The 25,485-nt window shown below is 40.3% G+C and overlaps 1 protein-coding gene and 1 non-coding gene across 3 annotated transcripts in view; both read left to right on the top strand.

The window, feature by feature from the left end:
• CDC73 (cell division cycle 73) overlaps positions 1-25,485 on the top strand; it is a 196,414-nt gene that overhangs the window by 80,713 nt on the left and 90,216 nt on the right. For both annotated transcript variants that reach the window (XM_072998097.2, XM_072998098.2), the window contains exon 10: positions 8,500-8,564. In XM_072998097.2, the coding sequence (XP_072854198.1) occupies positions 8,500-8,564 (65 nt within the window). The remainder of the gene's footprint in view (positions 1-8,499; positions 8,565-25,485) is intronic.
• On the top strand, positions 21,722-21,884 carry LOC140707261 (U1 spliceosomal RNA). Its single transcript, XR_012087181.2, has one exon. It is a non-coding gene; the product is annotated as a U1 spliceosomal RNA (small nuclear RNA).

Raw genomic sequence — 25,485 nt, 5'->3', positions numbered from 1 at the left:
TTCAATATATTATTCAACATTAAAAAGACCACAGAAGTTATCAAACACAGATCAGAATTCTAAATGTTAGCATGGAACATGAAGTTATACAAGTGTAATTTGGTAAGACATTCTGACAAGGATTATGTGAGTCAACTGTGTGCAGTAAGTTGTGTGGTTCCTGTCGCAACCAATTCTGCAATGCACCTGTGCAAATGCTTCTTAAATAGCACTTTTACCTTGGTGATAGTACAGCTACCACTTACGTAACGTCAAGTGATGCAAGCATAGCTACTCAATAGGATTTCAGCCAAAAAGATGTAAAAATGATTGTCGCATCCCCCCAGTGTCCCTTTTTTGTTCTCCCCAAATACTGGTCCACCCTCTGGATGTATTTCCTCTTGTTACACTGCTACCAGTGGACCTAGTCCACAATATACCAAATATATCTCAGACACGTGCTACCAATACAACAGGTTTTATTGATCATTTAGTTGGGATGTAAATCACAGATGTAAATCACAGTTGTTGAGGATCATTCATTAAATTGGATTTGATTACACGTTTGCTTGTATGTACTTTTATTGACAATAATCACTTTAACAATATTCATTGACTATATATTCTTCATTCTTTTTAACTCTTTACTATTCTCTATAACACTCCCAACTTTCCAATCTCTGTCTTAACTCAACTCAAAGTCCTGACTCTCTCACTTCAATCCCCCCCTCTCTCTTTCTCCCTCTCTAACTGTCCCTCTAACTCCGCCCCTCCTGTCCTATCATAGGCTTCTGCACTTGAGCTCCATATGATGGACAGGAGTGATGTGGGCATTCCACCACAATGATGGATTACTTTCTATGGTGTCTAACTAAAAGTTAAATTTAAATGGTAGTAGGTTCTCATGTCATTGTTGTCAGGGAAATGAATTTGATATCTGCTGTAGGTAAGATACACAATTAAATAGTTTTGTGTATAGAGGAACTTATCTTGAGATCTGTGGATACTAGTCTGCTTAAGGTGCAGAAGAACACAATGATTGAAATCCAGTAGTAAGCCACAATTAGAATAGGCCCATTGAAACAGTGGATATTTGATGAGCTAATTACTTGGTGTGTTCCACTGACTCGGTGGGTTTACTGTAGCTGCAACTTACAATTGGATTTCAGCCAGCTATCCACATTCTTTAACATTTGCCTACAATCACTGTTACAATGTGTGAATAGATTTTGTTTGCAATCAGCAGAACCCCTAACAGTGATTGGCTAAGTGGTATCATGAGATGGTTGTGAGCAATACAATACTGAAGGTGTTCTAGCTTCTTAGAGGAAATGAAAAGGGGCTGGGGAAAGTCCTCCATGTTGGCCCCAGGGACATAAAAATTGTTGTAGGTGGCTATGGAGAGCTTGAGTATTTTAGGAAGGTGAAAGAAAAGAGATAAACACACAAAGGCTGGATGAAGAAATAGTGCAGAATAAGAAGCAATTTTACTGTTGACTAAGGTTAACTTCTTATAAAGAATACTCTACAAATTATCTTCAGTTGTTACTTTTATACAAAAACAGAGGGGGGAAAATTGTGTAGTTCTGATGCTTGTTTATCACCAGAGTTCAAAATCAGCTTCCCTCATTGCTTAATTTGTATGCATAGAGGCACTAGAATAGTATAGCTAAATGAAAAAGCAAATTGCAGAGATATGCAACACATTGATTACATATGCACAAAGTAATCTCATTACTGCAAAAACAAATAGACGGAGCTCTAATGAAATTGATAAAAGCTTTTTTAAAAATATACGACAATGCCGAACAGAACTCCTATGAATCCAATTGAAAACAAGTGTTTGCTTTCCTGTTGCTTCACCCTTACACAAAGGGAATACCTTGTGAAATTGAAAGAGAAAATTCAGTGGGAGTGAGTAATTATATTGTGTATGTCTCATTCATGCTGAAAGAGTTTGTTTCCAAATTGGTCAAACTAGGTGGTGTCTTTATGCCAAAATGTGAGACTTTGAATGTATAGAATACTAAAATAATTAAGGAGACTGTAGAAAATTCAGTCCTGAAAACGTATATTGTACTTTTAAAATGAGGTTTGAACAGCAATTTATTAAAAAGTCTCTGTAAAATAATCACCCAACTCCAGCCAAGTCTGGAAGCAAGGGTAATGTACAATAACACCACCTTGCAAAAGAATCTCTTTAATGACTGATAGTTCAACATGTATATAAACTGATAATTGTATTTAAAAGGTATTGAAGTAATTGTAATTTATTTAGCTGTGTGCCAAATTCCTCCAAGTTACTACACCAGCAAAAGTAATTTATTAATGTTGCTGTTTAGTCATGTCCGACTCTTCGTGACCCCATGGACCAGAGCACGCCAGGCCCTCCTGTCTTCCACTGCCTCTCGGAGTTAGGTCAAATTCATGTTGGTCACTTTGATGACACTGTCCAACCATCTCATCCTCTGTCGTCCCCTTCTCCTCTTGCCTTCACACTTTCCCAACATCAGGGTCTTTTCCAGGGAGTCTTCTCTTCTCACGAGATGGCCAAAGTACATATTGGAGCCTCAGCTTCAGGATCTGTCCTTCCAGTGAGCACTCAGGGTTGATTTCCTTCAAAATGGATAGGTTTGTTCTCCTTGAAGTCCAGGGGATTCTCAAGAGTCTCCTCCAGCACCACAATTCAGAAGCATCAGTTCTTTGGTGGTCAGCCTTCTTTATGGTCCAACTCTCACTTTCATACATCACTACTGGAAAAACCATAGCTTTGTCTATTTGGACTTTTGTCGGCAAGGTGATGTCTCTGCTTTTTAAGATGCTGTCTAGGTTTGTCATCGCTTTCCTCCCAAGAAGCAGGTGTCTGTTAATGTTGTGGCTACTGTCACCATCTGCAGTGATCATGGAGCCCAAGAAGGTAAAATCTGCCACTGCCTCCATATCTTCCCCTTCTGTTTGCCAACTATTTCTGGTGTAGACAAAAGTACACTTTACTGAAGATCTTGTAAAATCTGGCTCAAAATTTCTTCAGAGAACTCTGTTGTCCAGTTCTGGCAAAGTAGTCAGATTATACAGTAGTTTGATTACTGGGCTCACATGCTCCACCATAGTCCATATATTCTGATTCTCTCCTTGATATCAGGGTTTTCATCACACTATAGTTTGTTGTAAGTTCTGAACTTGGTAATGTATAGCCCATGCAAGTTGTAACATTTCTACAAACCATAATGGAAAATGGTGTTCAGATTTTTTTTCTCGATTCTTGCATGTTTAGCTCAACTAATGTTATAACCAGTGTTATAATCGGGTCAGCATGATGATACAGATATTAGGATTGGATTCTGAATTCCATGCTCCTTCCCTATAGATTCTTTCCTTTTTTTTTCTTTCCTGAATCAAATTCACCCATGCACAGCTTCATGGGGAGCAAGGAAAATCTCATCACTAATACTGACTATAGTTGAGGATAACCAACGACACTTTAAATCAGGGCTAACCAGAGATGGTTCAATGAGACCTCTCCTCTGGTTAACTCTAGTAAATGTCAGAGCTGGCATTATGCTTTTACTTTACTTTAATGGGATGGGTGTTTTTTCAAATTTATTTTTAGAAAGAAAGCTGTAGGGAAATCTTTTAGCTGCATCTAACCATATTATGCATGTATAGATGTTTTTGAATATTTATTTGTGGATGCACTAAAGTTTCAAGAAAAAATACCTGCTGCATTTAAAGTGAGTTCAATCAAATGAATATATTTCTAAACTTTTCAAATTATATTATGTACTGTGACTCAGGGTAAAGTGTGTCCCGTCCTGTGACTACTTTAGTAGTTCAATCATAATGTTTTCCAAACACTGTGGATTAGTGGATTACAGTGGTGCCCTGCTTGACGACAACCCTGCTTGACGATGAAATCACTTAACGATGAGTTTATTGCTATTGCGATTGCAAAACGATGGTTCCTATGGGGTTTTTTGACTTGCCGTTGATTAGGACCCTGCTTCGTGAACCATTTGTTTGCAAAACGATGTTTTTCCCGGCTCTGCAAAATGGCTTCCCTTTGCAAAATGGCTGGCTTCCCTTCGCAAAATGGCTGTTTTCCGGACCCCTGCTTTGGAAGACAGCGATTTTAAACAGCTGATCGGCAGTTCTCTATGGGCGATCTTCACTGGACAATGAGGTATTTCCCCACTGGAACGCATTAACCAGTTCTCAATGCATTCCAATGGGGTTTTTTCGCTTGACGATTTCATTTAACAGTGATTTTTGTGGAACAGATTAATGTCGTCAAGTGGGGCACCACTGAATCTCAAATGGCTTCTAGACAACAATTACTTGGGGTGTCTGTTTCAGTACTGCAGAAAATTATATTCTATCTGTTTAGGCTAACAATATGAAAAATTCCAGAAAACCAGATTTAATCTTCATTATAGGTACAATGATGTCCTTTAAACATCACAATTAATTTTCTTCCATTTCTATTTTAATTCTTGCTAATGTGAATGTACTTAGAATTTGAATCACTGCCTCGTGGCGCAGTGGTTAAACCGCTGTACTGCAGCTAAAACTGTGCTCACGACCTGGGGTTCAAATCCCAGGTAGCCGGCTCAAGTTTTACTCAGCCTTCTATCCTTCCGAGGTCGGTAAAATGAGTACCCAGCTTGCTGGGGGGGCAATGTGTAGCCTGTATAATTAAATTGTAAACCGCCCGGAGAGTGCTTGTAGCGCTATGGGGCGGTATATAAGTCCAAAAAAAAATAAAATCTAATTGTGTTGCAGAACAAATTAACATTCTACAAGACATTTCTAAAAATGGGGGCAGTGCAAACAAAAAATTATAACTTTTAATATGTGTCAGCAAACACGGGTTCGAAAACACACGTGTAAGCCTGGACAGAGAGCAATCAGGAGTTTGCACATGCTAAAATGGGCTGAGTGAGTCCAAACTCAGCTAGCCATGCTACAACACTCCCTCTTACAAGTCTGCCCACATAAGATGCCCTTGTGCCCTTTCTCTATTGCTGAAATAAAACCATGTGGGCTTTGTAGTCCTGAGACTTATCTTGCACCACAGGCAGGACTCTAAGTAAGCTAGGCTGAGGCAGCACTCTCAGATGACCCTAAGACAAGTGTACTGTTCAGAAAACCAATTGAGTTTTATAATCTTTATTTTATTAAAGAATAAGCATGTTTCTAAGTATCAAAGCCAAATTAAACCAAAGCAAATAAACTAGCATTGTGCTGGTTAGTTATTTACAACTCTGTAGTGAGGCAAAGAAAATATGAAAAATAGAGAAGTGTTCAAAAACCTTACAAAAATACAAAAAGCCATTGAAAAGAATAAAAACAGTTCCAGTCCAATAATTCATTAGTAAAAACAAAATAATCCAAGTAGGTTATAAAAAGGCTATAGTCCTCAGTGATCCTATAGAACATGAATCCTGTACTAAAAAGAAAAATTCAGTAAAAGTCCCATTGTCCTTAGAAAAGTCCAAGAGTATAGTCCATATGAAGCATTTCAAGAAAAGAAGTCCATAAAGGATATTCCATAGGTAACAGTCCATAGGAAATAGTCCATGCTTAGTCCTTAGGAAAAAGCCCATAAGTCCAAGGATAATCCAGTATAGTAAAGGTTAGTCCCATGTGTCGCGAATGAATGAAGAGTCGGTCTTGAATGACAATGTCCATAGGCAAAAAGTTCCTTTTTCAAGAGTAACTGGCAAGGGCTTATCGCACCTTCCCACGATGTCATCCAATCAGAGTTCGTTACTAGGCAAACAGTCCTGTTGCACCACATGACTTCTTTCCCATACACACCAGATGTTATTTGGGTTTACTGTGGTTTCGCAAAGAGTCACAGCAATTCCCATCTAATCACACCGAGTCCTTTTCTCAGGCTATCAGAATAACATTCTCTCCGTTCGCTAAGAAAACAACCTGTCAGCATAGCAAAGATACTTTATACAAAGAAACAAGATGGAACCTCTCTGGCTCATTTCTTAATTACAAAACCCATATTCCTTAAAAGACTTTAACTCAAAAACCCATCTCATCACAGATTGTCAGGAATATGTCTCCTTGGAGAAGGCATTCCACTAGGGGAAGGAGCCAGACTGTAGTTCCCAGCATCCACCACTTTTGCAACCTAGACTGGGTGAGATCTAGTAGGTGCATGTGTGGGCAACTATGGGCAAGCATCTGACCCTAGATTTCCAATTACTCACTTATTTGAGCTGAAAACTTTTAGCTGTGTACTTTGGTCCTTGCACACCAGCCTTACCAGGTAGGACACACAAATAACCAAAAATACCAAATTAAGCCCTTGTGGCCAAGGCACTTCGCTTAGGCACTCTCACCCTTGCCCCCAAGAATCACACTGGGGAAAAATATAGAATATTTATTTAAAAGGAGGAAAAAGTTTTAAAAGAAAGAAAATATAAAAAGTTACAATTGTACTTGTTAAATGCAAAGCATCTAGGTATTAAGTAAGCTTCTGCAAGCCTTTCCCATAAAACAATAAAATAATTACTAGCTAACGGCTTTATTACTTAAATGCAGGCTATTCTAAGTTGCCATAGCTAAGTCTCCAATCCATCATCAAAGGCTGTAAACCTGTGCTCCAGCTCCATCTTCTCCTTCTCCAGCTTACGCTCACACACCAACATCCTTAACCCCCCCTTTTCCATAACTTAAAGTCTCTGTCCCATGATGGTATCCAGTCAGCACACAGTCCTTTGTCCGCAACTCCAAACCCAACTTGTAACTTTCCACAGCTCCTTCTCTCATCCCAGACTGGTACGATGGTACACCATTAGCAAGGAATGTTTTGGTTATCAGTCCTGAGAAACAACCTTGGCTCACCTTCACAGGAAACTCTCCAGGCACAATGAACACGTGTAAATCCTGGGAAATGAGTACTACAAAACCCATATCCTCACATGGATCAGTGCCAAATTTGGCACAGGTCTGCTCTTTTTCTGTGCCAAATTTGGAGAACTTTGGGCAAAATGTTTTTAGTTAGGCTTTTAAAAAAGTAGAAGTGTTTTATACTATCACTCTCTGTTGAGAAATCTGTGATCCTAAGTATCCGTAGATTTAAAACAGTGCATCTTAAAAAAACACTCATCTTGCTTATCTTGAAAAATAATGGTTGTCCCCACCCACTTTTTTATTTGAAAGAATCCAGGTTGCAGGGGCTGAAATAATGATCCTCGAAAGAGGCCTTTCAAGTGCAAAAATCAGTGATTTTGATATGAACTGAGGATGTGATATAGGATTGCCAGGCATATGAAATGTCATATGAACTAGAGAGAAATACAGGTCAATAAAAATTCACAGCTATTATGGAAGAAGTAAAAAAAAAAGGGGGGGAGGATGCTTTAAAGAAAGTAATGTAGTGACAGTTCTCTAGAAAGGGGAACATTTTGCCATGTATCTTCAGGGAATTAGAATACAATTTTGCAAGGTGTATTCCAAAGATTTCTTCAATACAAAAGCACAGAGCAGTTGTGTTTGTCCCAACCCTGCATGCTTTCAGTAAGCATTCTCTCAGGATTTCTGACACCAAGCTCTTGACACAAGTTTTCAAACGGGAAATCAGTTCCATGTCTCAGGAAATCTCAGCCTGGAGGGAAGTGTTGCATCACGGCCTCTCCCAATTTGAAGAGACCTTTGTCCAGCAGGCCGAGGCAAAGAGGAAGTCACAAAAGCAGCAAAACCAGGGAGCTGGACAGGGGATGGACTGGATTTGTCTTCAGTGTGGAAGAGATTGTCACTCTCGAATTGGCCTCCTCAGCCACACTAGATGCTGTTCCAAGTCCTCCATACAGAGCACGTTACCATAGTCTTTCGAAACTGAAGGATGCCTAACAGTCTGGATCCATTTGAACTATTAACTTGTTCCTGCCAAACAGGAATTTCTGCTTGCGTAAGTATTCTGTGTCTGATTGTAAAAATATTAAAAAATATGTTCAGTGGGGATTTGGTGAGTCAGCTCTTCTGTAAGTCCCATTGATTCAATGGGCCTCCTCCAATTGTGACTTCTTACTAGATTTCAGCCAGTGTGTTTGATAGTCTGAATACAGTACTGGGACAGAAGATACTAAAGACAAAGAACAACTGTTGTAGATTGCAACACATTGTAATTCCTGGAGTCCTTTTCATTTTTCTTATTTACATTCAGAGATCTACATTGAATGGTGAAAACAGACTTGAATGATTGTAAATAATGTACTATGGTGGTTAACTCATGGAGTTCCAAGACTGTTTTATGTAAAGAAATGTGATATAATGCAGTAAATTAAGGGTCGTCTAATGACTGAGATACTATATCTTCTGTATTATTCTGTGTGTGAAGTTTTATCATTGTTTGAATTTAATTTTTATACAAACAGTTTTTCTTAAGCTGAAAGTGACTCATAGCAGATGGCACTTTCCTGGTATCTTTTGTTTGTTATCTGACTGTCCTAAAATTAGTATACAGGATTGCTTACAAGAGACATGGAATTTTTTATTCTACAGAGACGGAAGGTTTCAAGATTGACACGACAGGCACCTATCACGGAATGACTTTGAAATCTGTAACAGTAAGTTGGAAAAAGATTTGTTGCAATGCTATATATGATAATCTAAATGTTTCATATAAGCTTTCCTTTCCTTTTTGTTTTTGTTCCCCACATTGAGAATTTTTATTGGATTGCATGGAAGCAAACAAAAGTAATTCCCAGTCCATGCCAGGCATGTATTCTGAATTCTTCTTCCTTTGATACTGTTTCAGTTTCTAGCTCTTTCAAATACTGCTATTTCTGGAATGATAAAATTTATATCAATTTAATTTTTATGTATACCTTGCCCTATGGCAAGCATTCAGGTTGAATAAAACACTTGCGTATGAAATAAAGAAGGGGGAAGACCATCCCTTCCAAATGTTTTGATGGTTCATTTTTATGCAGATAGTTTCCCAGGCAGCTGAAAAGCAGAGTGTCTCTTAAAAAATGTTTCAGCCTGTGCCTGTTTTAAATTGTCTGTTTTTATGGAAGTGGGTTGAGCGTTCGCAAACAAATGCTGTTTTGATTTGCCTGCAAGTAGGGCAGATGCTGCAGAACTAGTATAGAAGCCTCATTAAAGACTTTTGCCATCTGTAAGCCTATATAAATCTGATGAATAGATGGCACTAAACAGTCTCCAAAAATCTGTGCACCTACTTCTAGTTTGCTCTCCTAATTTGAACATAAAATAATGCCTGGAATGTAAACGTCTTAAAGCCAATTAGACCTAACTTGTTTAAACTTTCCTCTTTTCAATAAAATTGTTCTTGAAGTTTTTACTATCACTTTCCTGGCTTTACTATCACTTTCCAAACATTCTGTGCATCAGTTGGTGGACTTAATTTTAAAGCAGTTAGTTTGGGGTTAAATCTGCATATTGTTAGAGATACCAACTGCGAGTGTTTGTAGATGTCACAAATATGCAAACATCAAGAGTCTTTTTTTTTAATAGTATTGGTTGCTGTGAGAGAATTGCATCAACATTCTAGTGTTCGGAATGGGCTTAATACATTCCTATTATCACCAGGAATGTGTTTTGCTTGTATTTTGTCGGTACAAAACAGAACCCTTGAATTGAAATAAGATGAAATAATATTGCTTCATTTTCAGATACATATTTTTTGAAAGATTATCATGGCACACTATGAATCTTTCTTTGCAGACCAAGTTTTCCTAGTGTATGAAACCAACAGCTTGTCTGAGGAGATGGCTAATGAGTTTGGCAATTGATTTTTACTCCTCAGCTCACATAGAGTGAGTTCATGTGCTACATAAAAACTCAGTTTCTCAGCTAGTACCGCCTGCTCATCATATGCAATAAATACTCCAGTTTTTCTACCCTCCAGATAAGCATCCATGAGAAGTTTTTCTTCTGATGTATTTATTATCCTCCCTGCCTGCTCATTGTTATGTCAGGTATGGCCAAAAGGAAACAACGTTACAAAATTTAAGCAGCTGATGTAATAAACTACTGTTTGCATAGCAAACCATGTACAGTACAGACTTGTGAACTACTGTGTTTCCCCGAAAATAAGAAAGGTCTTATATTATTTTTTGCTCCAAAAATGCATTACGGCTTATTTTCAGGAGATATTTCGTTTTTTCATGTACAACAATCTACATTTATTCTAATAGTGTCATCTTCTTCTGGTTGCTGCACAATGGTGGAGGGCAGAGTTTCACTTACTGGTAACTGGGGCTTATTTTTGTGGTAGGGCTTATACAGTGGTGCCTCGCAGAATGAGCGCCCCGTAGAGCGATGAATTCGCTCTGCGGTGACGCTTTTGTGATTGCAGAGCGATGCCCCCAATGGGCGAAAATCGCAGAGCGAAGGTCGGTAAGCGGTTCGCTTACCGACCTTCGCTTTGCGACCCGCCGATCAGCTGTTCCGATACTTCAAAATGGCCACCGGAACAGCCGAAATGGCCGGGTGCAGCATTTTCACGCCCTTGGTAAGCAAGGGGAGGGCGCGAAAATGCTGTCAGAACATCCGAAATGGCTGCGCGCAGCGTTTTCGCACCCTCCCCTCGCTTACCAAGGGCGCGAAAACACTGCGGCCGGCCATTTCGGCTGTTCCAGCGGCCATTTTGGACCCGCCGGACAGCTGACTGCAGCCATTTTCGCGCCCTTGTTCAGCGAGGGGAGGGTGCGAAAATGGCTGCCGGCCATAGGGAAGCATCGCTGAACAGTGAGTATTCGGCCCAATTGGAACGCATTAAACCATGTTTAATGTGTTCCAATGGGTTTTTTCTTACCACTCAGCGATGTTTCACACAGCCAGGGTTAATCTGGGACGGATTAACCTCGCTGTGCGAGGCACCACTGTATTATGAACATCCTGAAAAATCATACTAGGGCTTATGTTCAGGTTAGGTCTTCTTTTTGGGAAAACAGGGTAGTTTGAGTAGTGTATTTGCAGCTAGTACTATCTGTACTACAGAGCAGGATACCCAACTCCTCCTATGTTATGAGTGCCAGCCTCCAGAGAATTTGTAATATCATTATGTTTCTTGAAGATGCTGTTGATAGTGTAGAATAGATCTCTAGCTTTGTGAAAGGGTGTCCTGAAGTGTTTGCACACTCCTTGGTAGAAGGTCTGGTAGGAATCATTACAGCTTTTCTATATTATTCTGGTGCCCCAAGCCTAGGTGAAACAAGCTGTCTTCATTGACTGCGGAGACTGGAGAAGTTTTTGTCCTTTTCTAGAAGACAGTTTAGCACAGAAATGAACTGAGAATGCAATTGCCAATTTAAGGCCATTGGGCCTCCTCATTCTTCTGATTTGTCCTGACTCCACTCCTGTTGTGCAGTTTTACATGACTTGTTTCAATGAATTTTAAAATTATTTTGGTTTGAGTGATGGGAAATTGGAGAAAACATGGCTCATTATTAACTCAAGCTTCAAATGTACTGTAGTAAAAAATACAGTTCTTTCAAAAAATATTTGCTTGTGTTTGTTTTCCGTTCTGTTATCAGTGATGAGCTCCTGTAGATCTCTTTATACTTTCTGTAGAACAGATGGCGAAGGGTGGACTTTTTTGAAGTATTGTCATTGAAGATTCGCTTGTTTGTCTCTGGAGTAGTTTGTACTTCACTGACATGCTTAGTTATCATACAATGAATGGATGTTTTAATTATTTTGTTGTTGTTGCTGAATCATATCTTTAATTAATTCCAGCAGCTGATTTATGCTTGCACTTTTGGTAAAAGATCCTTCTTTCATCCGTTTATTTCCTGAAGAATATCGATTGTTTTCTGCTCTATGGTGCCAGCTAATTGAGAGCCTAGTACACATTGTTTACTGCATCATCCAGTCTAAAATTGTTGCCCATATATTCCTCCAGTTCCCATTACTTTATGTCTTTTATTGTGATGGTCTTTGGCTAAATATACGCCTCATACTTTATCCTTGTACAATTTTTGTTGTTTGAATTCAGATCATAATTTTTTTCATTTCTCTCTCCATTTTCTAGTTATTCTAACTTTATGTGGTAGGAGGTGTGGGAACTTGAATGAGGAATGGTGTCCTGGGAATCCCATATACCACACAGATTGATTTTTGCATTTTTAAAGAAGTACTTTCAGTTCTTTAAAAAAGTTGAGTTTCTCTTTCTGAGTAGTTTCAGCTTGCTTTTTCCATGCCGTGGGTTATTGTCAGGGTACAAAAATATAGTTCAGATTACTCATTTTCTGTCCTGTCATATGGATCAGACTTATGCTTTGAAAGTATGATGTGCCCAGAAACCTATTTCTGCCCATTGTGACTCCTGCAGGGTGGATGTGATTTAAACCTGTGAATAAAATTATGATTTGAAATCTTACTTTATTTTATTTTATTCATATGCCAGCTTTTTCCTTATAGGTGACCCAAGGTGGCTCAAAACATTTTAAAAAATGATTTAGGAACATTTAAATTACTTTTGCAGTTCTGTTTTTGTTGTTGTTGTTGTTGTGTGTTTTTTTAAATCTGCTTAGTGGCCAAGTCCGCTGAAACAGATAATTGTAATGGCCTGGGAAGGTGCACAATTAAATAGCTTAATTTTGGCAACTCAGAGGACTTTCTTACTCTATTGTAACGATTAACTACTGTACGCATAGACATTAAAACTATTTAAGTAAAACAACATTGTGTGATGGATTTTTGTTTTTCATTGGTAAATACACACTATTTTACAAGCATGTGGATTTTTTGAAAATTTAGTTAAACATTTCACTTGTACATGTTTTGAGATAAAATTTATTTGTAAACGAAGTTGCAGAGGGCCAGTAGCTAGTGTTGCCACCCTAAAGGAATCAATGTTACCCAAAGAAATTATTGAAAACAGTTCTGGATATGTTAATGGGGCTTCCAGCATTATATCATATTGGGGGATGGCGTGAGAGACTCCAGGGTTAAAACTGCAGTCAGAGTTAGAAATAGACCTGATTTGGTCTGTTACTTCTCATACCCATGTCTGTTCTGTTAAAAGACATGCATCTCTGCAGATGAAAAGCAAGTATGAGAACGGGGGGGGGGCGGGCGGGCGAGGAATCCATATATCTGCTAAACAGAGTACTAGACTTAATGTCTGGAGAGATACTAAGATTACTCTATCTATACTAATCTATACTAATACAGTGGTGCCTCGCATTACGATGTTAATTCGTTCCAGCAAAATCGCTGTATAACAAAAACGTCGTAAAGTGAAAATAAAAAAGCCATTGAAATGCATTAAAACCTGGTTAATGTGTTCCATTTGGCTAAGAACTCACCGTCCGGCGAAGATCCTCCATAGGAGCAGCCATTTTCGGGTGCCTGTGCATAGAAAAATGGCTCCTAAACACAGCAGGGAGCCATTTTGAGCACCCGGTGCCCATTTTGAAAACCCGACAATCAGCTGTTTTGATTGTCAGGAAGTGAAAATCGGTTCCCGAAACACGGAACCGATCATCGCACAGCGAAATTCCCCCATTCAGAACATCGTTTTGGGATCACTTTTGCAATCACAAAAACCTCATCGTAATGCAGATTCGTCGTTAAACGGAGCACCCGTCTTGCGAGGCACCACTGTACTAGTATTCTATACAGAAGCCTATGAAACCCCTGAATTTCAGGCCCCAATTAAATATCTGTTGTATTTTAAATCTTCTTGCATAGCTATGTCACGGTTGAGTTAACAGCAAAATTGTGAAAGAGAAAAATTTCCTCAAGTTAATAAATTGCTGAAAATATTACCCGTTGCCCACTCAGAGAATGCAGCAGATAATGTTCACAATGATTTTGTAACTGATGTATGTGAAGGCTCGACTGTAGGATCCTTCTTTTCTCCAATAAATTCAGACGAGACTGATTTCAGTGGAAACTATGGAACATTTATTTTAGAACCAAGAAGTAAACAGTTGTCCTGAGCTTTTGAGCATTCCTTGTCGCCTTCCTTCAATGGGTTAAGAAGGGGTTTCCAACCGTCAAATACAAAAGGGTTGCTATAATTAGTGTACCAGGGTCCTGGTAACTCAGGTGACGTCCATCCTTTCAGGGTCTTCCCCGTCGGCACAGGTAAAAAGGGCATGACCTCATCTTCATTGGGACCTTCCCATTGGGTACTTCTCTTGGATTCCACAGTCTCCCAATCTGTTCTCCTTCTGCTAGCCTCCTCATCTCCCGTGCTCTCCATTCAGTTCTTTCTCACCTTTCTACTCATTCTTTCTCTTCTTTCAACTTCCTCTTCCACTCTCTTGTTTTAGCCTCTCCCCGATAAGAGGGTCGAGGGGGTTTCACTGACCATTGTCTGTAATCTGCCTCTTCCCTAGGTACTCTCAGCCTCTCCTACCTCTGGGTCCACGGATCTTGCAACCAGATCCATTCCCAACCTGGAGGTAACTCGTCTCTCCCCCCTCTCACTTCTCCTATCCCCGCTTCAATCTCCTTTCTCCTTTCACGTCATTCTACTGCCTTTTCTAACAGTTCTTCCTTTATTTCCATTCCCCTTAACTCTTCCTCTACTGCCTCTATTACTGCACTCTGTAGAGACTCCTCAGTTATTTTCACAAGAGTCGATTGGGATTCTCTTTTCCCTCCATCCTCTGTCTCTTTGATGAGAAGGGACGGCGCTTCAGCGAGTGGGCATTCCAACTCGCCTCCTGTCTTACAATTGAATTCACTTCTAGAAGTTTCACCATTTTATACTGGTGTAATAAAGCTGGCTGGATAGCTCAGTGGTGTAGGTTTCTGGCTGCAAAGCCAGAGTTTGGGAGTTCGATTCTGCACTGTGCCTCCTACAAGTACAGCCAGCTTGTATGGCTTTGGGCCAGCTTTGCAGGCTCAGGGTACCTCCAGAGGAAGGGAATGATAAACAATTACTGTGTATTCGGTACCTGGAAAACCCTGAAAATATTACCCGTTGGTAATAAGTCAGAATTGCTATAAGTCAGAATTGACTTGACAGCACATGAACACTTCATAAGAAGATTTCAGCCAATATTTCATAATATAGAGTTAGAATTAGAGATGGTGGTATTCATATACAAATGCAAATATCCCTGCAGAGGTGGAAATAACGAGGGCCGGACTGTCCACTCATGGTTTTGCCACTGCCACCAGCTCCGCGGAGCCTTCCTATCGCACTGTTGTCTGCAGTCGATTACCCAGCCCTAGCAGGAGGCGGGATGACAATCTGTTGTGGAGAACGGCACGATAGGAAGCCTCTATGGAGCTGGCGGCAGCAGTGAAATCATGAGTGGACAGTCCAGCCCCTTGTTATTTCCACCTATGCGGGGATGTTCGTATAGGAATACGAATACCCCCATCTATAGACTATATAATCCCTATTCCATAATGAGATCCTTGAACTATAAAATTTTAAAATTAATCCTATTATCATGAAAGGTTTTAAAAATAAAAAACTAAAAATATGTTTTAAATAAAAAAGTAAAAAGATTAAAATTGTAAATTATAATTTAAAAAAAAATGGGTTTTTGTCCCTTGACTCTGGACACTTTTACCATTAACCATACTGTCTTCTCCACTGTGTAAGATGTGAAATAGGCATTATTTTTGCCATACATACACATTGATAAACTAGTAGTGTTCAAAACCAGTAGTGTTCAAAAAATGAAAGGTGTTTTAAAGAATGGTTTCCTCAACATATATGTGAAGTAACATTTGGTTTTCAAAGTTGATTTTTATTTATTCACAGTGGCTTTATTTCAGGCTGATATTTCCCTTCCTTAATCCTAAAATTTAGTACAGTACTTCTCATTATATTATTAATCCTTTTGCAATTCTTGGCTTATTTGTATTTCTCTTTTTACAAAACAAAGGACTAAGAGAAACAAGCTGATTAGTTTTGACTAATCCTGCAGCCTTCAGACTCAGTAGTCTGAGAGCATTCTAATAATGATAGAATTGTAGAGCGGAAATGTAGATGTCAGCTTGTCTAAGTGCCTGCCTGTGGTGGCAGTCTTCTGTTAAAGATTGCTAGGAGCTGATTAAAAAGCTCTAATGAGAGAGATGCCACCTCTTTCTAAGTCTACTAATTCCATTGTGTGGTTGGAGCTACTGTTCTTGAGACTTGATAAAAATCTCCTTCAATTGGTGCTGTTGCATGCTTTGAAGATAGAAGTTTGAAAATAGGGAATTCAGTGACATCTAGTGGTAGTTTAGTAAGAGCTTTTTCTTTTCTTCATAATATACCGGCTATGTTATGATTATCTGTGTGAAGAAAAGTACTGAATAAAATCAGCAATCACAAGTCACAGCCTAATGTTCTAGAAAGATCAGCCCAAGCAGCTATATGTTGGCTTGGCTTGTAATGTGGAAGAAGGTTAGATTTCAAACATTTATTTGATTTATGTTTAGTAACGTAATCTTGATGTCCTATAAATGTTTTAACAGCTTTCCCTGTACTCCAAAATGTAATATTTGACAGAATACTACTTCATAAAGTTTACTAAATATGATTTTAAAATTATATTCTAGTACATTCAGAGTTTTCTTTGGAAATTGATTTTCTTAGAACACATAAATATTTTAAGACATGCCAAACAGGCATGGAAGTTTTGGGTCTTTTTCCACTACAAGTACCAGAATTCAGTGGGAAATCTCCAGCTAGTATTCTGGTTGCTTTAGGCAAAAAAATCCAATTTCTATCATTATATTAATGTCAGTGGTGCACATAATGTTATAAGAAGACAAGGCATTAAATATAATTGCCTGTTTCCAAAGTTGGAACTTAATACATGCTTGGGCCCAGGGTCAGACCTGAAGATAGGGTAAAATGATTGATGGGTTTTGTTTTCTGTTTAGTTTTTTCTTTTTTTCAATACTCTCTGAGGTTTGGGAAAGCTGGAATGTAATGAGGTCTGGACCCCTGTCCTCAAAGGGGGGGAGGGTCTGGGATGTTTGTAATGTAGGTTTAGATATGTGTTGGTAGTTGAAATAATATATAAATAAATAAATAAATTTAATATATATATATAATTGCCTGTTTCTAGTCATCTGAACAAGTGTAGACCAGTTGAATCAATGAAACTTAGATAAATGTTGACCTGTGTGCTTTCCATTCCTTTAAAGCTGTGAGAACAATAGGAGGGTGTGGCAAAGTGGACACAGTACATGTGTGCTGTGTAACACGCAACAGCGCTTTTGCAGCTAAAGTGAACCAATCAAATATTGTTCCTTCCCTGATGCACTGGCCTCCCCATGTCATCCTTTCCCTCTGCTTTTTGCTCCAGCAAAGCTAATTAGAATTTACATTTTCTCAAGCCATCAGCTGATATTCTGAATAGTTGCTTTAGGTATAATTCAGAATTAATGCTGGAGATATCTGACAGCTTTATTGGGTTTGATGCCATTAATTAAAAATAGCATAGCCATGGTCCTGTGCCATTGAGATCTGTGAAAACTGTTGTGGTCAAATGCTCATTGGCAGAATCAGCTTGGTCATAACTTCAGGTGTATTCAAATCCCAAACTGTTCCCTTGAATTCTTAACACGTTGATGGTGTTAAAAAGTAGAGTTCTGCTATATTTTATTTAATTAATTAATTAATTAATTAATTAATTTATATATCTCCCATCTAGACCAAAGTCTACTCTGGGAGGCTAACAATAATGGATAAAAGTAAAAAAAATATAAAATAAAGACAACAATAATAAAATAATTCAAGATGGAAAAAGTAATTAGATGATGTCAGGAGGAAAAGCCTGCCTAAAGAGCCAGGTTTTAAGTTTGCTCTTAAAAAGACCCAGCGAGGGAGCCAGACAGATCTCTAAGGGCAGACTGTTCCAGGGGCGAGGGGCCACTGCCAAGAAGGCCCAGTTTCTTGTTCTTTCTCTCCGGGACTCCCTTGGCGTTAGGCCCTTCAGCCACCCTTCTTGGCTAGAGTGAGTGATTTGGGTAGATCTAGGTGGGAGGGGGCGTTCTGCTAGATATCGAGGTCCTAAACCATTTAGGGCTTTATATGTCATCATTAACACTTTGAAATCAATGTGGAAACAAACGGGCAGCTAATGCATGGCAGCCAGAGTGGGGGAAACATGCTGATAATTTCTCACCCCATTGAGAGTTCTGGCTGCTGCATTCTGCACCATTTGTACCTTCCGCATCAATCTCAAAGGGAGCCCCATGTAGAGCGCATTACAGTAATCTAATATTGAGATTACAAGCACATGGACCAGAGTGGTGAGCACTCCAGCATCAAGATAGGGCCGCAGCTGGGCAATCTACCAGAGTTGGAAATAGGCGGAGCGGACCACTGACGCTACTTGGGTTTCCATGGTGAGCGTCGGATCCAGATGGACCCCTAAGCTGCAAACCTCACTCTTCGTGGTGAGAATCACTCCCCTCAAAGAGAGGGAATTTCCCAAACCAATGATGGCAGGGCCACCCACCCTCAGACCTCTGTCTTGTCCGGATTAAGCCTCAGTCCATTCTCTTGCATCCATTGCAGTGCAGCCTCCAGGCAGCGCTGAAGGGATGGAACAGCATCCACTGTTGTTGGAAAAAAGGAGATGTAGAGCAGGTAGTCATCAGTGTGCTGATGACACGAAGCATGACACACCCTGATGACCCTACCCAGCAGCCTCATGTAGATATTAAACAGCATTGGGGAAATAATTGATCCCTGAGGAACCCCACAATTGAGACTCCATGGGGCCGATACACTCTCCCCAAGCTGTACTCTCTGAGGATGGTCCTCCAAGAAGAATCAGAGCCAGGCAAGCACCAAACCACTGATTCCCAAGTCAGAGAGCCTCCCCAGGAGGATACCGTGGTCAACGGTATTGAAGGCAGCTGAGATATCGGGGAGGACCAACAGAGACGTTTTGCCTCTGTCAGCCTCCCTCAATAGGTCATCAAACAGGGCGACCACTGCCATTTCTGTGCCATGGTGTGGTCTGAAGCCCAACTGGAATGGATCTAGGGCCTCCAAAAGCAGCTGGAGCTGGTCAACTACCACCCTCTCTACCACTTTGCTCAGGAAGGAAACATTGGCAATGGGCTTATAGTTGTCAGTGTCATCTGACGCTAGTTGCCTTGATATTTCTAGGGCCCAGAGGTTCAGATATTAAGTGGACATGTTGGTAGTTGATAGGAATTTTCACTTTGCTTTGAAATCATCCCAGCCACAGTGATAGAATTAAAATTCAGATAATCTGAGTACTAGGGTATCCTGGGAGGAACCAAGAGAGATTTTTATGAAATTGTGTTTTGGGGATATGCACACACATATTCATGCATTCAGATGGTTTTGCCTTTCTTTTCAAGCCCTCCCACAATTTGCTGGCTTTACAGGGCAAGAGGTGGCAAGAATACACAGAAGATTTACACCAGAAAGATCTGGACATACCAGACAACCCAGATAGTATGGTTGCTGAGCTTGAGCCGGACATCCTGGAGGGTGAAGTCAAGTGGGCCTTAGAAAGCATGGCTAACAACATGGCCAGTTCCAGTGGAACTATTTAAAATCTTAAAATATAACGCTGTTAAGGTGCTACACTCAATATGCCAGCAAGTTTGGAAAACTCAGCAGTGGGCAGAGGATTGGAAAAGATCAGTCTACATCCCAATCCCAAAGAAGGGCAGTGCCAAAGAATGCTCCAACTACCATACAGTTGCACTCATTTCGCACGCTAGCAAGGTTATGCTCAAAATCCTCCAACATTTAATAAACTCTAACAGGATAACGTTTGAACCATGTAAAGTGAACAGCAGTCAACAGTGGCTTTAAGAACCATTACCACTGTCATTAACAAATGGAGAGACTTAAAGGTTTGTGTACTCTAGTTTATATACCATAAATTTGTGTACCATAAATTTAAGTCAAGTACATATAGACCATTATCAGCCAGTGATAAGACCTATACCACACTACCTATATTTTACATGTCCTTTCATCCACTTCCTCCCCATGCTTATAGAAATGTCTCAGTGACAGATGAGAATGATGTATTTGTGAAGGCTTTTGCGGCCAGGATCTAATGGTGGTTGTGGGTTTTTCGGGCTCTTTGGCCGTGTTCTGAAGTTTGTTCTTCCTAACGTTTTGCCAGTCTCTGTGGCCGGCATCTTCAGAGGACAGCACTCCTCTGTCCTCTGAAGATGCTGGCCACAGAGACTGGTGAAACGTTAGGAAGAACAAACTTCAGAACATGGCCAAAGAGCCTGAAAAACCCACAAGAGCCAACAGATGAGATTGTTGTGCAACTCTGCCCAGCTACAGCTCAAGCCTGTATTAAGTTAGAAATGGTTTGTCTGATTTGGCACTGCATTGAGAGGCCCCTTTTAGTTGTGTGGAGGATAAATAGTGGAATTAACCTATTTAACAGCTGGTTTTCCTTATTTACTTTAGGTTATGCAAAAGAACAACACAAAGCTTAACCTGATCCCATTCACCAGCAGTAGCACATGCCCAGCATAAGACCAAATCTCAGTATTCTGACATAATTGAACGTTTATAGCATGCAAGGCACAACAGGTTAGGCAACACAAAGCCAGGAACAATGTTCTTGGTGAGCAAAAAAACAAAACAAAAAACTGAATACAAACTATAGTAGCTGAAATCAGGAAACAGGTACTGTAATCCAGTTAGAAGTCACGAAGAATTTTGACTTTCTTAATTTTCAAACTACTGTATCAGCAAATGTAGTATGTGCTACAGGCAAGAACTCTGTTCCAAAAACACTAACCAAATGACTATGCCGTCTCTCAGACTTCCTGGCTGTGTTCTGATTTAGATACATCAAAGAGATAGCACAACCATAAGGACTTGGAAACAACTAAAAGTAAGACTGAATTTTGCTTTCCCATGTATACAGGGTTAATTTGTAATCAGCAGCCAAGTTTGTGTTCTGGCTCATAAAGCATGGTTAGTTTCCTTGCTGCAACACCCTTTGGAAATGCATTCTCTATTAGATGCCCAGAACTAGTTGAAAAGTTTGCAAGTCGAATCCAAATTTCCCATAGGAATGCATTGAAAATTAATTAATGCATTCCTATGGGGAAAAAAGGTCAGAAACTTTTTAAAAATTAAAAGTCTCTTACCAGGTACTGTAGACTGAGCCCGGCTCTTCACGGTGCCTTGGTAGCCCCCCCCCAACAGCCGAAAAGAGCACCAAACAGCTAAAAGCTGGAACCCAGCAGGCAGCAGGCAGCCATTTTGTGCTCTTCTCCGCTCCTTCCCTCTCCCCACCTAACAGCTGATCGGCGCTGGTCTGAAAGGCTTCCCAGGCAGCTTTTAAAGCAAAACTAGCAGCTTTTGAAGCAAATATGCATGTTTCTACATAAGCAGGTTTCAACTCAGAGTACCTTTTCACCCAGGCATTAACCCCAAACAAGCAGCTTTTAAACTAAATTTTCCATTTGAAAAAGACAATAATACCAGGCAGTCCCAGGTCTCTCTCCCAGCTCTTTAACTGCTTGGACAAGCGAGGAAGCAGACAAGCAGTCTCTTCGCTAACTGAAAGTTTGAATTTCCTGCTTTCCCTGCCTTCCTCACGCATGAGGTATGCTAATATTTGTGCACTGGAGGATTGTGGGACGAACACCCAGCCCCTGATGGGGGTCCCGTGGGGCACCCCAAAACAATGAGGAGCTCTCTTGGCCTCTGGCGGGACTGGGGCTGTACAACCCTGTTCTGAGCAGGAGGTGCAGCTGGGGGGGTCACCATGCCTTGGGGGGGCAGGGCGCAGAAGGGGCAGGAGGTGCAGGGGCCACTCCAACTCATACCTGGCAGGGCAGATACCATAATCATGAAAGTGGTTTTCCCAGGGTAAGGCTCATCCATTGCACTTCGGGTGTGTGATCCCTGTGATTTCCCCAAATCCGGGAAAATCAGCTTCCTAATTTGTGGTGGTAGGGGACTGCATTCGTGGTTTCCCCTGGTCTTTTTAGAATCAGTCTTTTCCCTTCAGTCCTTGGCTGTTTTCACTGCTCTCTGCCATTTAAATTAGCTGCCATAGGTCTGTTGGCCCTGCTGGCTTTCCAGGTGGGCTTCAGGAGGCAGATCCTGGAATGCCAGCAGTGCAGATGGCAGAGTGGTGAGGTCCAGTGTGGCTGCCATGGCAAGCAGCCTCTGGTGCTAGTTCAGAGGCCTCCCAGGATGGCGGTGGGAGGCTTCTGGGTGGTGGTGGCTGAACCCTTTTTTACAGTATTCACTCCATAAGACGCACATACTTTTCCCCCCACTTTTTGGGGGGAACTGTCTTATGGAGTGAAAAATACAGTAGTTTTAGCCTGATATCGCAAAGTTGCAAACAATACAAGTTAAATGTATTGTTAACATATAGATGTTCTGCAACTGGTGTCTCCAAATGTCCTTTTGCTTTGGAAAAATTTCTCATGCTGTCATTCTGGAGTTTGTTCCTTAACCTTAGTTGATTAATATGCTTTGAATATAGATGCCATATTTTACTGTAGACTTTGGCTGGAGCTTTCATTAATGTCCAGGGAAGAGAACTAGTAGACTGCAAACCGCGGGTTCCCAGCCTGTGAGTTGTGACCCCCAAGGGGATTGCAAAGTGTTTTCTGGGGGAATAATCAGGTTTAAACAAACCAGGGATTTCTATCCATATGCCTAATCCATACCTAGGTGAGTTCACTTTCCTTAAGAAAGAAGAGGTGGGCTGGAGAAAGTTTATCCTTCCATTTCCCCTTTTCTCAAACAACTTGATGCATTCTCCTAACAAACCAAGGGGCCAGACCACCTTCACAAATAGGAAGGGAATGCCCAAGGTAATTTTATTTGCCAGAGCTTTTGAAAAATCCACCTTTCTGTGAAAGTGACTCAAAGAGAAAGACAATACAATTATTTCACCCCTAGAAAGTCTTCCAGGGCTTAAGCAGTGTCTGAAAGGTTGTCCTCCCCCTCCAGTTCCACAGGAATTGATAGTTTCCATATTCTGAATGAGGTAGCTGAGCTACACCTGAGGTGAGTGCAGAGTTCGGAGCAGCTGGGTTGGAATTGAGGCACACAAAGGGAATTTTGGGCAGCTAATTGACTGTAGAGCAGGGGTGAGCAATTAATTTCTCTCGGGGGCCACATGAAAAATCTGAACTGTGTTCAGGGGCCAAATCAACTTTACTTATAAATAAAATGAAACAGTGATGTTATGATTGTTTTTATTTTAAACTTGTTAATCTTCACAAATACTAAAGAGTTTTTTGCGGTATGTTAAAGATAAGCAACTGATCAACTTTACACAAAAAGCTATAAATGGTTTTGATGTTCAACTTGTTCAGTGAGAGAAATCCAGTCTGTCTTGGGCTTGAACAAGTGCTTGAGCACCAGACTGGAGCGATGACTGGTGGGCCAGACAGGAGCGACTCGCAGTCCTTATGTGGCTCTCGGGCCACACTTTGCTCAGGTCTGCTGTAGAAGAACGAAGTAAAGAGCTCGAGAAGAAGAAAGGAAATACGGGGTTGAATTAAGCAAATCAAAGACGTGTTTGTGTTTCCCATCTTCAGCATATGTACTCTTTTGCCTGCAGACCATTTCTGTCAGGTCTATGTGAAGGGGGTAGAAATTGAGATTCCAAAGAAAGGTAAACTGCAGTGGCGGTGGAGCCTTCCTTATTCGTACTTATATAATTATGTTTGTGGATGGTGAGATCACAGAGGAGCTGGAAAGTTTTAGGTTAAGCCAGTCCAGGATTTATGATTTCTTCTCTTTTAATAATACATTGAGGCATGTTTTCTTTATCCTATAAAAATGCCTTTTTATGCAAATGTGGTAGGGGTTGCAGATTACTTGGCTATTATAAAAGTGGATTGAACTTTAAAAAAAGGTTGAGAAATACTGCTGGAAATAACCAAGCCAACTCTGCAAGATTATTATTATTATAGTAGTGGAAAAAATAATTTTCAGCTGTTGATGTTTAAGTACAGTATTACAAGTCTGTCACAAGGCAACTTTTCTGAGAAGTATATGTGCCTTGCATCCTAACAATTTACTGTGCTGATAATTTGTGAACCATGTATGGTATCTGTAGTGACCGAGGTTTGATTGAAAAAGGGTTTGATGTCAGATTTTTGTGCAGGTTTCCTCAATTTCTGATATAGCAACATAGAATTGCGAAAACAAATTATTGCAGTCACTTGCCTGTGAATGACAGAGCAGATTTTAAGGAACAAACAAGAATGGAAAATGTGATTGTCCTATGCGTGTTGTTCCTGCTGAACAGGAAAACAGTTCCTCTAATCCAATTTAAAACCTGCTAGTTATATTTAAGCTTTCCCTTTCCTTGATTTTGGCTCCTGACTTTAATAGAATTCAGACACAACAGTTGTGTTTGCAGCCACAGTCTTTGCAATTAAATTCTGGCTGGAAAGGAGATTAGTATTTTGATCTTTGAAGGGAAATCATCTGTGAAAGGTAGATCACAATTTACGGAATTTTCTAAATTCTATAAAGAGTGTTGTAAGGAAAGCAGTATACTTTCAGAGATCTTATGTGTGCCTCAGTATACTTTCAGACACATAATAAAACTGTACAATGGTGCAGAAAGTAATGGCTTCAGAGCTCAGAGATTATGCACTAAAGGTTCCTAACATGGGATAACGCCTTCTTTGTTTCAGCTCCCAGGTGAGAGAATGCTGTTATTAGGAGGTTGGATTGGTCCCCTCCTTTTTATCCTTCTGCCAACCTCTGGTTTGACCCTCATTCTTATTGATCTTCATTCATTCTTTTACCCTGCCCAGCCATGAGTTTAGCTCTTCCACTGCTTCACCCAAATTAAATGAAGAAGAAAGAGTTGAATATTGTCTGCGTATTCATTACACCTTACTATGAAACCCATAATAACATCTCTTAATGATTCCATGTAAGCATATGGCATAGGATAGAACCTGATAGGCAAAATCCTGTTGGCATAAATCTGTGCTGGCATAATCTGAACTGGGTGTTGGAAATATTTAGTTTAAACTAATGGAAAGCTTCCTATTTTCTATTTTCTAACTTTTCCCTCTCTGCTTTCAGATTCCAAGGCTCCTTAGGGCTCCTTTTTGCACTGGGGAAGCCTTTGGGAGCCCTGTGATAGAGGGGGGGGAGCTTTTAATAGTCAAAAATCACTGCAGATCACTTTCCTAAGGCAAAAGGGAGCCCCAAGAAGCCTCAAGACTTGAAAGGGGGTTGGATTAGGAAGCTTTCAATTAGTATAAACTAAATATTTCCGATGCCCATTCCAGGTCATATACTTATGCAATAGGAGTTTACTCAGTAAGTTACCATACCAGAAGTGTCAGTGAGTTGAGTGGCAGTTTCTCAGTAACTGCTTCTGGAGTGGAACAGGGTGGAGTGGAACCATCACAAAACCATGCTTCCAGTTTACCATCTAGACAGCTTGTTGAGAAGATGTCACAGTTGAGAAGAATCAACAGAGTTCATTCCCCTTTTTCTCTCCTGGCCTCACTCATTCCCTAAGTGCAACTCTACTAAGTCATTAACGTAATTTACCCATTCTTCTGACAGAGAAAGGATACAGAGCT

Source organism: Pogona vitticeps, chromosome 4, assembly GCF_051106095.1.
Source record: "Pogona vitticeps strain Pit_001003342236 chromosome 4, PviZW2.1, whole genome shotgun sequence".
Lineage (NCBI taxonomy): Eukaryota > Metazoa > Chordata > Lepidosauria > Squamata > Agamidae > Pogona > Pogona vitticeps.
Note: the sequence above shows the minus strand (reverse complement) of the source record. Positions and strands in the feature narration are given on the sequence as shown.